The sequence below is a fragment of the Danio rerio genome, chromosome 18 (assembly GCF_052040795.2).
Source record: "Danio rerio strain M-AB ecotype USA chromosome 18, GRCz13ab, whole genome shotgun sequence".
NCBI classification, from domain to species: domain Eukaryota; kingdom Metazoa; phylum Chordata; class Actinopteri; order Cypriniformes; family Danionidae; genus Danio; species Danio rerio.
In genome coordinates, this window is record NC_141038.1 from 11,368,638 (window position 1) to 11,384,597 (window position 15,960).

General features: G+C 34.4%; 1 protein-coding gene across 2 annotated transcripts in view; it reads left to right on the plus strand.

Moving 5' to 3' along the window:
• hgfb (hepatocyte growth factor b) overlaps positions 1 to 15,960 on the plus strand; it is a 68,943-nt gene that overhangs the window by 33,560 nt on the left and 19,423 nt on the right. The window contains exons 9-10 of one of the 2 annotated variants that reach the window (XR_015514745.1): positions 1,576 to 2,492; positions 3,638 to 5,080. Coding sequence is in view for 1 of the 2 variants with exons in the window: in XM_087292991.1 (XP_087149117.1) it covers positions 1,576 to 1,709; positions 9,002 to 9,095 (228 nt within the window). In the remaining variant the exon portion in view is untranslated. Of the gene's footprint in view, positions 1 to 1,575; positions 2,493 to 3,637; positions 5,081 to 9,001; positions 9,096 to 15,960 lie in introns of those variants that run through there. The other variant, XM_087292991.1, reaches the window with a different exon arrangement.

A 15,960-nucleotide genomic window follows, 5' to 3' on the forward strand; every position in this document is an offset into this window, starting at 1 on the left:
GCACATCGATTAACGTCATTGCATCATGATGCTATCCATGTTTCGGGTGCAATTTCGGGTCTTTCATTTTTAATTTTTTGACTTAAACTTCATACAGGAACATTTCATTCTTGATCTCGTGACAAACTATACCTGTATCGAAGTTTTGCTAAAAAGTCTTTTTAGGAAACCTGGTTTATTGTTATAATTAATGCAATCTCACTATATATAAATATATATATATTAGGAAACCTGGTTTATTATTATAATTAATGCAATCTCACTATATATATATATATATTAGGAAACCTGGTTTATTATTATAATTAATGCAATCTCACTATATATATATATTAGGAAACCTGGTTTATTATTATAATTAATGCAATCTCACTATATATATATATATTAGGAAACCTGGTTTATTATTATAATTAATGCAATCTCACTATATATATATATTAGGAAACCTGGTTTATTATTATAATTAATGCAATCTCACTATATATATATATATATTAGGAAACCTGGTTTATTATTATAATTAATGCAATCTCACTATATATATATATTAGGAAACCTGGTTTATTATTATAATTAATGCAATCTCACTATATATATATATTAGGAAACCTGGTTTATTATTATAATTAATGCAATCTCACTATATATATATATTAGGAAACCTGGTTTATTATTATAATTAATGCAATCTCACTATATATATATATATTAGGAAACCTGGTTTATTATTATAATTAATGCAATCTCACTTTATATATATATATATATATATATATATATATATATATATATATATATATATATATATATATATATATATATATATACATATATATATATATATATATATATATATATATATATATATATATATATATATATATATATATACAATTTAAAATAATTAAGGCAATTTAAAATAGTTATTTATTACTATTATTTTTTATTATTAATATAAGATAAATTTTGTGTTATAAATAAATACTTAATTATATAATTAATTTATTATTTAAATTACAGAAATACAGCAAACATAACATCAACAACAAATAAAAATAACGAGAATGCTTTAAGGCTTGTCAACACTATATGTAAACATTTTTGAAAATTAACTTTTTTATCATGCATTAAAAAACTTGTAAATAATGTAAAGAAAGTAAAAAAAAAAGTTTTGATTAGGTGCTACTTGATTTCTTGGAATTATTTTTGAAATTGTTTGTGCACTTTATATTAATTTTATGAAAATAATACTTCTGCGCCAATTTGCGTGTGTGTGTTTCTGTATGTGTGTATAATCTGTCCAACTAAATCATGTTTCCCTAAAAATACATATGTTCACCAGGTATGCAGGTTTTTTTATCAGCAAGGGCTTTCTGCCAGCTTCTGTTCTGTGTCATTGCTCAGAAAACCTGAATGTTTCCTCTCTCAGCCTGTTATCTGTCATCATGCAAGTTTAGATTTAAAACAAACTGCAGATAATGCTTCAAATCTGTAGTTTTAAGCTCTCGGTTTGTTCGGCATATGCTCCGTAAGAGCAACATGTATATGATTAACTGTCTATCTGCACTGCAGGGATCTGCGGGAGAACTACTGTAGAAATCCTGATGGTCGTCATCTCCCATGGTGCTTCACTACTGATCCCACTGTGCCTATAGCTTTCTGCACCAACATCCCTCGCTGTGGAGTCAAACCTCCTGAACCTGGAGGTAAAAGTATTTTTAAGATACTGCTTCCTTTTTTATTCTGCTGCATGGAATTACATTCATCAACACTTATTTTGGTACACCTATGGACCCTTTTCATATTTTCGGGTTTCTCTAAAGCAAAATAGTTGGGTGAAATCAGCGAATGGAGAGTACAACAAATTTTTGTTTTTACAGTCCTATTGGCTGAAATAATAATAGAAAAACTTGGCGATGGTGTTATCAAGACTTTCAGAAAAAGGTAAAAGAAAAATGTGTAAGACTGATAAGGGCAGCCAGAAGAGAGAACAACGTCAAATTTACTGCTCTGTCCCATACACTCTGCATTTCAAATAGATTTAAGATGCTGAGGACAGTTAAATGTTTCATAACACAGTCTTGTGATAAGGGTCCTTTCAACTAATAATTAATGCAACTACTGTATCAGCAAATACAGTGGGTATGGAAAGTATTCAGACACCCTTAAATGTTTCCCTCTTTGTTATATTGCAACTATTTGCTAAAATCATTCAATGTTCATTTTTCTTCTCATTGATGTACACACAGCACCCTGTAATGACAGAAAAACACAGAATTGTTGACATTTTTGCAGATGTAAAAAAAAGAATGAAAAACTGAAATATGACATGGTCATTTTCTAAGTATTCAAACAATTTGCTCAGTATTTTAGCACATTATTGATCTACTGTAATACAGCTATGAGTCGGTTTTGGAAAGATGCAACAAGTTTTTCACACTTGGATTTGGAGATCCTTTGTCATTTCTCCTTGCAGATACTCTCCAGGGGCCTCATGTATCAACGCTGCGTACGCACAAAAACTTTGCGTACGCCAGGTTTCACGCTCAGAATCGCTCACGTTTGGATTTACTAACAATGAACTGAACGTGGGAATGTGCGCAGCTCCACGCCAGCTTTATGGCTGGCGTACGCACATTTTTTGTGCGTGTATGTTTTATTTCCATTGGCGACTCCTAGAGGCAAATGTGTTAAATTCCTCTCTACAAAGTGTCTGAGCCTTGCAATGGCAACTGTATGAGACGGGTTCATCTAGCAGGTAAATAAGGTTTACATACCATACAGTTGAGCAGCTAAACATTAAAGCACAATTTGCAGTGGTCGTCTGTTTTCCCAATGTAATCTGAGCAATCTACCGCACGCACATTGCTATAAAGGCACCATCTGAAGATGAATTTGCATTCGTGAATCAGAAAAATTTTCATTCAATAAATGTGCAAATAAAATATGCACAAACTTATTGATGATTCCTACTTGTCTTTCTCGTGATAAATAGTAGGCAAAATCTGATATGTAGCGGGGGAAAAAAAGAAGAAAGAGTTCATCAGACGCTTGATTCGAGCCGAGTTCATGCTCAAACATGTCAAAACATGACCACATGCGTCTTACGAGCTGCGCCACTGAGACTGTTAAGAGTGCTGCAACATTTTACAGATATAAACCAGACTATTTTTTTTTTTAATGCACTCAGTGCGATGTTCAGACCCAACTGTGTTAACCGCATCAGCTAAACTCTCCCACTCTATTTTTTTTCTTTTGTTGTTAATTCCGGAGAAAAAACTTGCAAATAAAACCGCTTTTCTCCGGTTTACCTCCGAAAGCAGCACCTCCAATTCACATTCTGTTCAAAGTTTCTCTTTTTGCTTGCTTTTGCCATTGCTTTTTCGTTGGGTTTTGCCATTAGCATAGTCATTAGCATATTCATACGGGGGAGGAGGCAGGGAGGGGTTTTGCACTCGTGCATGTTGCGCTCAGTTTCACGTTCATTCGGATGTACAAAAGAATATGCGTGAGATTCGGTGTACGCAGTGTTTCATACATCTGAATTTTTTTCTGCGTACGCACATTTACAGCTTTGTGCGTACGCAATGTTTTAGTAAGATTTCCACGCAAGTCTTCGTACATGAGGCCCCAGTTCTGTCAGGTTGGATGGTAAATTTTGTTGGACAGCCATTTTTAGGCCAACTGGGTTTAAGTCAGTGCTCTTGCTAGGCCCTTCAAGAACAGTCATAGAGTTGTCGTGAAGCCACTCCTTCGTTATTTTAGCTTTGTGTTTAGGGTCATTGTCTTGTTGGATGGTAAACCTTCGGTCTTGAGCACTCTAGAAAAAGTTTTCATCTAGGACATCTCTGTACTTGGCCGCATTCATATTTCCCTCGTCCTTTGCCTGCAGCTGAAAAACATCTTCACAGCGTAATGCCACTACCATGCTTCATTGTTGGGACTGTACTGGAAAAGTGATAAGCAGTGGCTGGTTTTCACCACACATACCACTTAGAATTAAGGCCAAAAGTTCTGTCTTGGTCTCATCAGACCTGAGAACATTATTTCTCACCATCTTGGAGTCCTTCAGGTGATTTTTCAGGTGTCTTAAAAAACTCACTATATTTTTTGCTTGTCTAGTAAATGCTTCTTGATTTAAGAGTCTTTAGATATTTGGACTACAAAGAAGACAAAAACTTTTAGTTTTTAAAAGCATTTTTGCAATGTAGTACTCAAGTTGATCAGTGTTATATCAATTTATTTGCATGCTAGTTTGTTTTTTATGGTATTATGAAAATAAGAACCATTCAATTTCAAAGTTTGGATAGAAACATGGCTATTTCCACCGGTACCATGACTGGAGACACATAACTCTCAGTTACTCATAAAGTACCTTAACATGTCTGAAGCCTGGTTTATACTCGACGCGTCCGCTAGCTCACTTGAGTGCATGCGAGGAATGTGATGTCATTGCTGTGATTTCGAAGGTTCACTTTGGGTGCACACAAGATGATTTCGGCTGGCAGAGCGCATGATTTTTTTTAGAGACTCGAGCGAACAGTTTGCATTTGATTTGAGTTGAATATGAACCACTTTGAAGAGTTTTTGTCTGAAACAGGTACGACTGTACAGAGATCTTTATGATTCGTGGTCATAGCGATAACCGGATGACCAGTCATTCTTGGCAAGAAATTGCAACAGCCGTGGTAAAGGAGAAAAGTTTTTGTTAAAAGTTTGGAAAAATCTGAGGCATAAGTTTGTTAAAGCCAAAAGAGGCCATGGCCAAAAGAGGAGACCCAGGAACAAAATTACAAAAGTTTTTTCCATCAGTCATAGGTTTTACACTAATGTATATATTACAATATTGAATTTAAAAGAATGTAATAGTTACAAAACTATATTTAAAGACCAATTCATTTCTTTGATAACTGGAAAGGAATATTTGAACCTATAGGTTTACAATATATATTGATGCCCCGTTTTTCTAGGCTTTGCTGGTAATAATGATCAGGAAAGTTGGACTATTATGACCTATTTAGCATAAGTAAAAGACAGAAACTAGTCAGACAGTAATGTGTGAATTGTGGAGCGGGCTAAATAAAAAAATAAAAATAAAAAAAACATCAGTATTTTTTAGTAAGTGTATTTATTTATTTTTTTTGCTTTTATTCTTGTCATAATAAAAATATATATATTTTTAGAGCAACCCATGCTCTGTTGTCATTAATATTTTAATCAACTTTAAAAGGTAAAACTGTCTGAGATATGAACAAAAGCAAGTGATGCATCAAAGTTTAATTTAAACAATCTTGAATGGTTATAAAAATGCTTATAATCATTAAAACGATTCATAAAAATAATTAGTTTAAAAATATTGAATGATATTAATGATATGGCGTAATTCCGGAAACGTTCTACTTCTCTGTTTATCCGTCTGACTTTACGGTCAGTTTCTTTTAACCGCCCCCTGTCATTTTAAAGAATATTACAATGGCTAACGCGACAAGTATAAAAGCCTCGTCCGTTTCATGAGGTGTGCGCACAGTCAGCGAAGGTGCGCAATGTAGTGCCAGGCGAAAGTATAAATCCAGCTTGACTCTGTCTCCTCAGTGTCTAGATGTGTATTTCTGTGCTTGTGCATTGAGTTCAGCACGAGCCAAAATTCCAGTACACCAGGCAAGTTTACAGACAGTAACCATAAAACCCATACACATATTTGCTTCGATTTTTTTTTTTTTTTTTTTTGACTAACATGTTTATAATCTACTGTCTTGATCTTGTTTTCCATGATGTTTTGGTTGGCGATCTTCCAACAGTGGGTGAAAAAAAGAAGAAGCCTACCGAACTTTTTGAAGTTGTGCCTACTTTGCATATCAAAACAACCCTTAAAAAACGTCCCTGCCTTTGTTCCTGTTAATCCTCCCCAGCAAGACATAATATCTATATAATTTGTTTTCATTATGTTGAAGTATGGCGTAGCTCTTTCCCCTTTCTGTTTCTTGGCATTGGTGCACGGTGGTCCCTGTAGTCCGATCTCCATTGCTTCTAATGGGGGCCGTTTGAAATGTGCAGGGAGCAGGAGCCGCAATGTGGGAATGAGACAGCATGAGTCAAGCATTAATCACCGCTGACAGCTTCGTGTGACTGGCAGGACCCTGGAGATGGTTCATTGAAGGACTCGCACAAGCGCTGATGTTAAGATCGATTTCGCTGGTGTTCCAATTGAGGCCGCCGGGACGATCATTCGACTGTTGTGGAGCTCTGGGAGCCCTGCTGTGTTTCCACAAGCACTGTGTTTCCACAAACCCGCTGTGTTTCTTTAAGCACTTCAGCCGATTTTGATAATAATTTCGAGGTTAACATGGTCTGATTCAAAGCAGAGCTCTCTTTAGGGTAATTACAACATTCACGGTAAATTTGATCATGTTGCATTGCATTCGTCTTTCATTTTGTGCATATATTTAAGGGTTCTTGGCAATACTATTGGTTAGTGCAACATAGGCTCATTCTGAAATCATAGCACTATGTACATTTCTGGAGATTGTGAATTATGTAGCCAGAGGCATGTACGTATGGCTGCATTTTGTCTTTAAAATGAACGCTACGGGGCAGTATGACGGCATTCGTTTTTACGCTTACCTCCGTATGGACAGCTTTTCTGCTGCTACCAGTTTGCTCAGTAGCTCGCCATGTACGTTGGTGGACTGGAGAGGCAGAAAGGAGTTGTACACAATGACAAGTTTTGAGTCAAAAACAAAACAAAAACAAAACAAGACAAACACAAAAGCCAAAAAAATAAAATAAACAAGTAAATGTGATACAATTTTAAAACGTGGTAAAAACCAGACGTGGGCTTTTCTTTTTCTGAATTTCTTTTTAAAACTGTTGGTTGGGTTTAGGGAAGTTGGCAGGCAGGTCAATCAGTGATTTTGAAAACACTATAGGTTGGGTTAAGGGAAGGAGGAGGGTGGGTCAATCGATCGGTCAGTTAGTCAGTCCACATCGGTCTCTGGTGGGTTTACACAAGAATTGCAGGCACCAATGGCATACGCGAGAGAAATTTGAGATCTCAAAAAGCATTCACATTGGCCCCTGGTGGATTCGCGAATACAAAAACCGCAAAAAATTCGCTCCTGGGATGTTTTTGGCGATCTCCAGAAAGGTATATAACAGTACATTTTCAGAATGACTAGGGTTGGGTTAGTGAGTTTAGAAACTGTAAACTCTACTGAGAACACTTGGAAAAATGTTTGTCGTTCTTAACTTTTTTTTTGTTTTTAGTCCAAATATAAAAAAATAAATAAATATATATATTGATTTTTTAAATCCAGAATTTTCATTCATTCATTCATTTTCTTGTCGGCTTAGTCCCTTTATTAAGCCGGGGTCGCCACAGCGGAATGAACTGCCAACTTATCCAGCACGTTTTTACGCAGCGGATGCCCTTCCAGCCACAACCTATCTCTGGGAAACATCCACACACACTACGGACAATTTAGCCTACTCAATTCACCTGTACCGCATGTCTTTGGACTGTGGGGGAAACTGGAGCACCCGGAGGAAACCCACGCGAATGCAGGGAGAACATGCAAACTCCACACAGAAACGCCAACTGAGCTGAGGCTCGACCCAGCGAGCTTCTTGCTGTGAGGCAACAGCATTACCTACTGCGCCACTACGTCGCCTGAAGCATTTTCAAGTAAATTTAATTACATTTTCTAGACAAGCAAAACATATAAAAATAAGTGAGATTTTGCTTAAAACAACCAAAATAATTTCCCAATGGGGTATGCAAAATAATCTTATGTCAAAAAGAAAAACATTGCTTACCCCACTGGCTGATTATTTTGCTAGTTTTAAGGAAAAACTCACCTAATACATTTATTCATTTATTTTATTTTCAGCTTAGTCCTTTTAATAATCAGAGGTAACCACAGCGAAATGAGCTGCCAACTTACCCAATTCACCTAAACCACATGTCCTAGTGCTGTGGGGGAAACCGGAGCACCCGGAGGAAACTCACTTGTACATGCAACATTCACACTCCACATAGAAATGCCAACTGACCCAGCCTAGGCTCGAACCAGCAACCTTCTTGCTGTGAGGCAATCGTGCCACTGTGAAGCCCACTCACTTAATATTGGCATATTGTTTCTTAAAACAAGAAACTACTTTTTTTTTGTCTAGAAAAGAGAACTTGTATAAATTTGGACTAGAAACAAGACAAAAAAATTTAAATAAGAACGACATGTTTTGCAGTGGAACCATACTTTTTGAGAGTCTTCTCAAAAGTACACCTGAAGAGGCTTGCATTTTTATTTGTTTGTATTTTTGTGTGTCTCTTATTTCCTTTCTGAAATGTTTATTAATGTATTTATGTTTTTGTTATCTGATTTTATCTAAATATTAGCCTTATTAGTATTCTGATAAATACATGGGGGCTTGTTACTTATGCAGCAGTGCTTGTGCTATGGTTATTAACCAAACCTCATGGTTTTTTTTTTTTTGTCATATGTGCCATTTATCATGAATTCACCAGAGCCAATCAACATCCTGCACATCCATGAGGGAAGAGCTGGTCAGCTTGTTGTTGTGTTTAATAAATTAGCTTGATGTAGAGTGACTCACACACACCCTTGCCTAAACTCAACCGATAGTGTTTGCAAACCAGAAGTGAAAAGCCACCATGGCCATTTGCTTTTACCTTGGCATCTCACTTTTTTTTTCTTCTCTGCCTCCAAACTTTGTGGTGAGCTACCATGCAAACCAGTCAAGCCAGAAAAGCAGTAGATACGAAGATAACCATCTAGTGTAGCATTTGTTTTTTTACACAAAATGCGGCCATATGTACCCATAAGCACATATTTCTCAGTTCTCAAAAATGCATTCCTGGGTACATTTTCCCAATGAGCCTGTGTTGGGATCTGTGCTGTATCTAATGAAGGGAGTTGTTTAGTGTGTTTGAATACACTCTTTCTAATTTATGCTTCTTTTTGTGTTGTTGTTGTTATTACAGAGTGTTATAAGGGCATTGGAGACATGTACAATGGCCACCGGTCAAAGACTCGCTCAGGCATTCCCTGTGCCCCATGGAAAGACCACAGTGAAAGGTAAGAAGTGGAAAAAAATCAACTTAAAGCTGAAATCTGTATTTCAATTTGTTTTGGGGAAATATTGAATCCACCCCAAGTGGTTTACTCATGCTAGTAGTACTGACAAAAGATATATATATTTAAATTTTATTATTATCGTTTTATTTGACAGTGGTAATTATTATAGTAAACATATCAAATATATTTACTATATTAAATTGTGAATATATTAAATAATATTTAGCTGAGGTTTTTTTTGTCATAGGTGGGAAGTAGTATAGTGTCAGTAGTGTAATGTCCTGATTACAACCTCGAGGCATACACAGTCGCAAATTCACCCTTCGTATTATTGTGCCAATTATGGCTAAAACAAAATGTACAGAAAATGCTGTCCTTTGATGAACAGCTGATGAAATAAAAACAGAGCAAAGGCATTTTCACAATATGTCTGATAATATTTTTTCTTATATATATATATATATATATATATATATATATATATATATATATATATATATATATATATATATATATATATATATATATATATATATATATATATATATTATACTTATATATATATTAGATTAGATTAGATTCAACTTTATTGTCATTACACATGTACAAGTACAATGCAACAAAATGCAGTTTAGGTCTAACCAGCAGTGCAATAGCAGAAAGTGCAGGATACAGGAATAAGTTATAAAGTGCAGTTATAGAAAAACTATGGTGATATTTACAGATGGATGTACTATCAAAATTATATACAGGTTGGATAAGCTATGAGCATAAGCTATATACAACTCCCTTCATTAGATTGCACTATAAAGCTCATGTTGGGCTGTAAAAACACTTGAACTATTATTTTAGCATTTCACATATGGTAGCTCTAATCTCAGTGATGTCAAATGATGCATCTTGCTGAAGTCCTAATTCTTCAATCTTCTTCGAGTTCACGGCTTCAATGTTGAACTTCAGGCAGCGTTTTAGATGTTATATCCAAGTAGGAAGTAGGAAAAATCCAAATTTCATGTTTTCTGAAATGCATAAGTATCTTGGCTGGTTTAGGCCTGTCATTACTAAATATGATGCAAAAACAGCCATCAGGTTGCACAAGTTGCTGTAATCATAAATATTTAATTGAATCATTCATTCAAATAGTTTGTTTAAGAGTTAAATATTCTGCTCTGGCTTTGAAACTATATTTTTTGGCAACCTGAATAAAATAAAACTTACTCTATTTGTTGAACAGTGGAATACAAATCATTATCACCTTTGCAATTTTGCTGATATTGCCTTCTGATGTTTAGGAAATTTAGCTTGTTTAATACTTTACATAAAATTGAAATCCTATTCACAATTGTTTGTTTTCAAAATGTTCTAATTCTAATACACAATGAATGATTTTTACATTTTTTTTTCTAAACTTTGTGAATAAATATTGCACACGTCAATGTCACATTTTCTATAGACCAGTATTAAGCAGAATCATTTACATCGGAAACAGAACATTTCAGTCATTGGCGCAGTTTCCATGGAAACAAAAGTAGGTCCACATCTTGCTGTGCGGGATCTCAAGGACAATCCCACGATGCCTTTGTGATGCTTTGCAAGGTGAACAGCTCCATTTCAGTTGTTAGGTTCAAAGGTCAAGCACAGCAATTTGTTGTTATTGGGGAGAGTGAAAGTGGAACAGACACTATGTGATATATCTTGATCTTGATGATTTATTTTATCTTTGCCATGATGACAGTACAGAGGCTAAAGCTAAAAGCTAAATAATATATATATGGGTCTGTGATGTCATTTACTTCTGCATTCTTTCAATTTTAAGGGCCGGTACTGACCCAATACCTCATGAGTGGTTCCATTCTCTCATCAGTTGAAATAGAATAACTTTTGCATATATTATGATAGAGACATTTTTCTTTTTTACTATGATTAGTGACATGTGCAGGAACCCCCAAAATTATTTACAGCAACCTAGACCACACAGAACCTAAAAGGTACACTTTCAAAATTGAGTTTACACCTTTTATTGTAACATTTATTGTTTATTGTAACACAGACAACATATCCTATTATTTCAGTCACTTTCAACAGTGTTTTATAAAAAAATTCAAAGGGATTTCTTTAAAGTGATACCAAACTTTTGCATGTACACCTCTGGATGTGGAATTGGGAAGCTTTTGAATTTGGGTAAGCAAAATCCAGGTGGAAACCCCAAAATAGCACTTGACTTGAAAAAGGCTGAAATGGTTTTTAAAAAATCTAAATCTGCTTGTTTTGTTGCTGAAATAAAACCAATAAGACTTTCTCCAGAAGAAAAAAATATGATAGGAATTACTGTGAAAAATTATTGACTCTTTTAAACATAATTGGAAAATATTTGAAAAAGGAAAAAAAAATCATTGGAGGGCTAATAATCATACTTCAACTGTATATGTAAACAAAAAAACCATATGTATGCATGTTTTTCTTAGAGCCATACAGGAGTTTTAAATAGCTACGTTTGCATTAGTTCCTGCCAGGTGACTTCTATTTGTGGTTTTGTTTGTGTTTGTAATATTAAATAGGCATATTATCAGAGTGTGAGAGTCTCAGAGGAGTTGAACAATCGTTTCCGCAACAGGCCTGTGTTGTTTCTGCCGTCCATACTCACCCCGAGATGTGTGGCGTTAAATAACTTCCCTGTTTTATGAACAAGTTCCATGTCAAAGGTCGGCCTTTCCAGAACCCTGCCAGCTCACTGAAGCAAAGCGCTGGGATTGTCAGGTTGTGTTTGTCTTCGTTGAGAAAATAAGACCCTCACCGTTTTCTGAGGAAGAAAAACAGGTTTTAGTAGATGATCCCCGTTCTGAAGAGCTCTAATTGATGGTAAACGCTGAGCAGTCAGAGTGACTCAATTCCCAAAAAATTACAGGCAGGCCAACCCAGCTGGAACGGGATTCTTTTAGAGCCACCCCATGACCCCTTTCCTCACCCAAACCCCTCTCTGTGAACACATCAAAGGCCAGGAGCTCCTTTATTTGGCCCACAGCCCGTGAGCAGCCATGGCTGGGTTGCAGAGGTCATTAGGGGGGGCATAAGGCCTAGATTGTTTATATTGTATGTTGGGCTGGGTGATGTAGCAAAAAAGAATCTTGATGTTTAATTATTTATTTATTTATGTATGTATTTATTTATTTTTTAAAAAGATTTCAACACCTTTATAAACATAAAGGTCTTTGCACACTGAAGTCCGATATTTTCATATGCGTTTTTGTTCGTCATGTAAATAAACCTTGCACACGGAGTCCCATTGGTATCAAGTAATCCATTATGAAAAAAAACACCAAAAACTTCTAAGTCAGTTCAAGCAGAGCTACTTTGTTCTCTTCTTTTGTCTAAAGTTGAAAAAGAAAGAGGACTCGGCTACATATTGTGTTCATCCAATACTGCATAGAGAGAAAGGATAGTTCAGCTCATTATCAAAGATCTACACTATGATTATCCCGAAATGCTTAAAAAAAAAGTTCATTTCAGGAAATCAATAGAATTTTAATACATTGCTTGTGATACTTCACACGTTTAAGTATGTAAACAAAGCCGGGACAGAGAATGGCAATAACTACAGACATTATAATAGATAGTGACCATGTTGATGTTTCGAAACAACGGAATGAAAGCGGACCATGCTTTCTATTATTATGCCTATGGGCAGTACATCAAATGTACGGACACACACACACACCAAGCAGTAGCAGGAGAGATGTGTGCCAGTCACTGAATCCAGCATAGGGCTTCTCAGCTGTCAGCCACATTCTGTCTTTATTGTAATGCACTGTTTGCCATAAAGATATCTGTGGCTCAAATGACGGCATTCTGTATTTAGTTTTTTGCTTGTACGGTGGCTCTGAACTGTCCAAACACCTCCCAAAGTGCTTTTTCAGATGCAAAAATTTAACCCGAGTCAAATTTTTTTGTGACAGACAAAAGTTTCAGAGCAGGGTGTCTGTACTATTGACACAATGTGAGGTCGAATTTATTTTTTTAATTTGTGAAAATTATGGATGAAAATTCCGGATTTAGTGTGCAATAACCTTAATTAGTTGCTAATATTTAGCTAATATTTAATAACAGATTTCATTATCTTTTCCATGATGACAGTACATAATTTTACTTAATATTTTTCAACTTAAAATGCAATTGAAAGGCTTAGCTTATTAGTTTACTAGGTTATTTTGTTTGTTCTGTAGACAATAGAAAAATGTATAGCTTAAAGGGGCTAATAATTTTGACCTTAATGTATTTAAAAAAAAATAAAATTTTAAACTGCTTTCAATCGGATTTACTGTGAAAAATCTCTGTTAAACATCATTTAGAAAATATTTGAAAAAGAAAAAAAAGTCACAGGAGAGCTAATAATTTTGACATCAACTGTAAATAGATGTATATACAAAGAGACACTGAAGCAATCCGCAATTGCAAGCTTTTTTGAAGATTTTTTTTTTAATTGCGTCTGTAATTTAGCAGCATGAAAATGATGACTCCACTATTTAATGAAATATTTTTAGTCACACTTTACAATACGGTTCATTAGTTAATGTTAATTAATGCATTTACTAACGGGAACAAACAATGAACAATACATTTACTACTGTATTTGTTCATGTTAGTTAACGTTAGTTAATGAAAATACAGTAGTTCATTGTAAGTTCATGTTAACTCATGGTGCATTAACTAATGTTAACAAGCATGGACTTGGATGTTAATAATGCATTAGTAAATGTTCAATTATGATAAATAAATGCTGTACATGTGTTGTTCATGATTAGTTCATGAGGATGATGAAACACAAACGTGTTCTCAAATGCAGTTAAGCAAACTTCATTAGCTTATTACACATAAATAAATTTAGCCCATGCATTTGCAAAAGCTGAGTAGCAGATGTGGCCTGATCAGAATAGGTCACACAAAAGCTATATAAAAAAAAGTGTTTTATTACATTAGAAATGTGAAAAACAACTATAAATAAAAAACTATATAGATGTTCGTTAGTTTGTTTTTTAAGCACTTAATTTTCCAGTAGCTTATGCACTTTTCATATGTTTATAGACCATCTGATTAGGCATGAGCCGATAAAAGATTTTGATTATATGATAAACTTGGATAAAAATTATCATGGTCTTACGGTTTTGTGAGTACTGATTTAAAAAAATCTATTCTTTTTAAATTTCTGGGTAAAAAACAAAAACTTTTTTCCCATTTAAACAGAATATATTTTAATTTGAGAAACGTTTAAAATAATTGAAGCAGTAAACATGTCAAGCTAAATCATGGGTGTCCAAACTCTAGTGTCCAGCAGAGTTTTGCTCCAGCTTGCTTCAACACACATGCTAGGAAGTTTCTAGTATATCTAGAAAGAGCTTGACTAGCTGGTTCAGGTGTGTTTGATTAGGGTTAGAACTAAACTCTCCAGGACATCGGCCCTTCAGGACCGAGTTTGGATACCCCTGGGCTAAATAATTCAATTGAAACATTGACTTCTGCTGTCTTCATTAGTTTCAAAAACACAAATTTAATTGAAATTTAAAACAGCATCTTTGGAGATACTGTTGCATAAAAAAACAAAATGTAAAAAACAGTATACTGATACCTTAGAAACGGTATAGCGGAAAATTTTGGCTGTTTTAAAACCTTGACTTTTCCAAACTGCAGTATACCTTGAAAACAGGTATCGTCATATGCCTAAATCTGATAGTTTTTTTTTTCAGCTTTGTGTCTTCAGAATCACACAACTGTCAGTTTTCTGAAATGAAGAATTGTACACCCTCTGAAAGCTGAATAAATAAGCTTCCGTCAATATTTGGTTATGATAGGTCAATATTTGGCTGAGATAAAATTATTTGAAAACCTGTGATCCGCGGGTTCGAAAAATCGAAGTAAAAAGGAAATTGTCTTTAAAGTTGTCTATAATAAGTGCTTAGCAATGCACAATGCTTATCGATAATTCAGTTTTGTTATACTTACAGTGGACCTTTTAAAAATATATTCACAATATCGAATTTTTACTTAATAGTCTAATAATTTTAGGCATAAAAGACAAATCAATCATTTTGATCCATACAATTGTAAATATATATCAGATTCCAGATTTACAAATAGTTGTGCCTCAGCCAAATATCCAATCCTAACAAAGTATATATAAATGGAAAGTATATGTATTCCGCATATAAATAATGCATATATCTCAGTTTCCAAAAATGTACATTTATTACTGGTTTTATCCTGCTGGGTCACATACAGTTTAATAAACTTATAAAACAGTATATTATCAAAATGTAAAATTCCTTAAATAAATTTTTTTAGATGTCTTGACAGCAACTGTACAATGACTAACTAAGAGTAAGGAGTGAGTAAATAAAGACAGTTTTTTTTTAATAATAATAAAAAACCCATCAATATTTTGAAGCTACATGAAATTAGTGTACTCTATATAAAAGTTGATCTTGGCTTGGTTTCAGCTCTCTGTTGAAAATAACATGCATGAAGATAATCTGTGCAGCGTGAGTTTTGTGCTCCAGATTCTGCAAATGTGTATTAAGAAACTTTTTTTTTTGTAATAGCAGGCTGTAGCCAGCCTGGTGAAAGAGGTGGTTCTTTTTTCTTTTAAAAAAAGTGGATTTTTTTCTGTTATTCATCAATTTTATATTTCTAATTATGAGGTTTAAATAAGTTTTTTTTCTTCACATTTTAAACACATTTTTTGATGGATTAGATTGTTGGATGGTCATCATAGCTACACTTTTTGATGTACCAAAAACATTTCCTAAAGATTTACATCAATTATCATTTACAGCATATATAGTAGTCAACATTTGACGTGGATCAAAACCTTTCT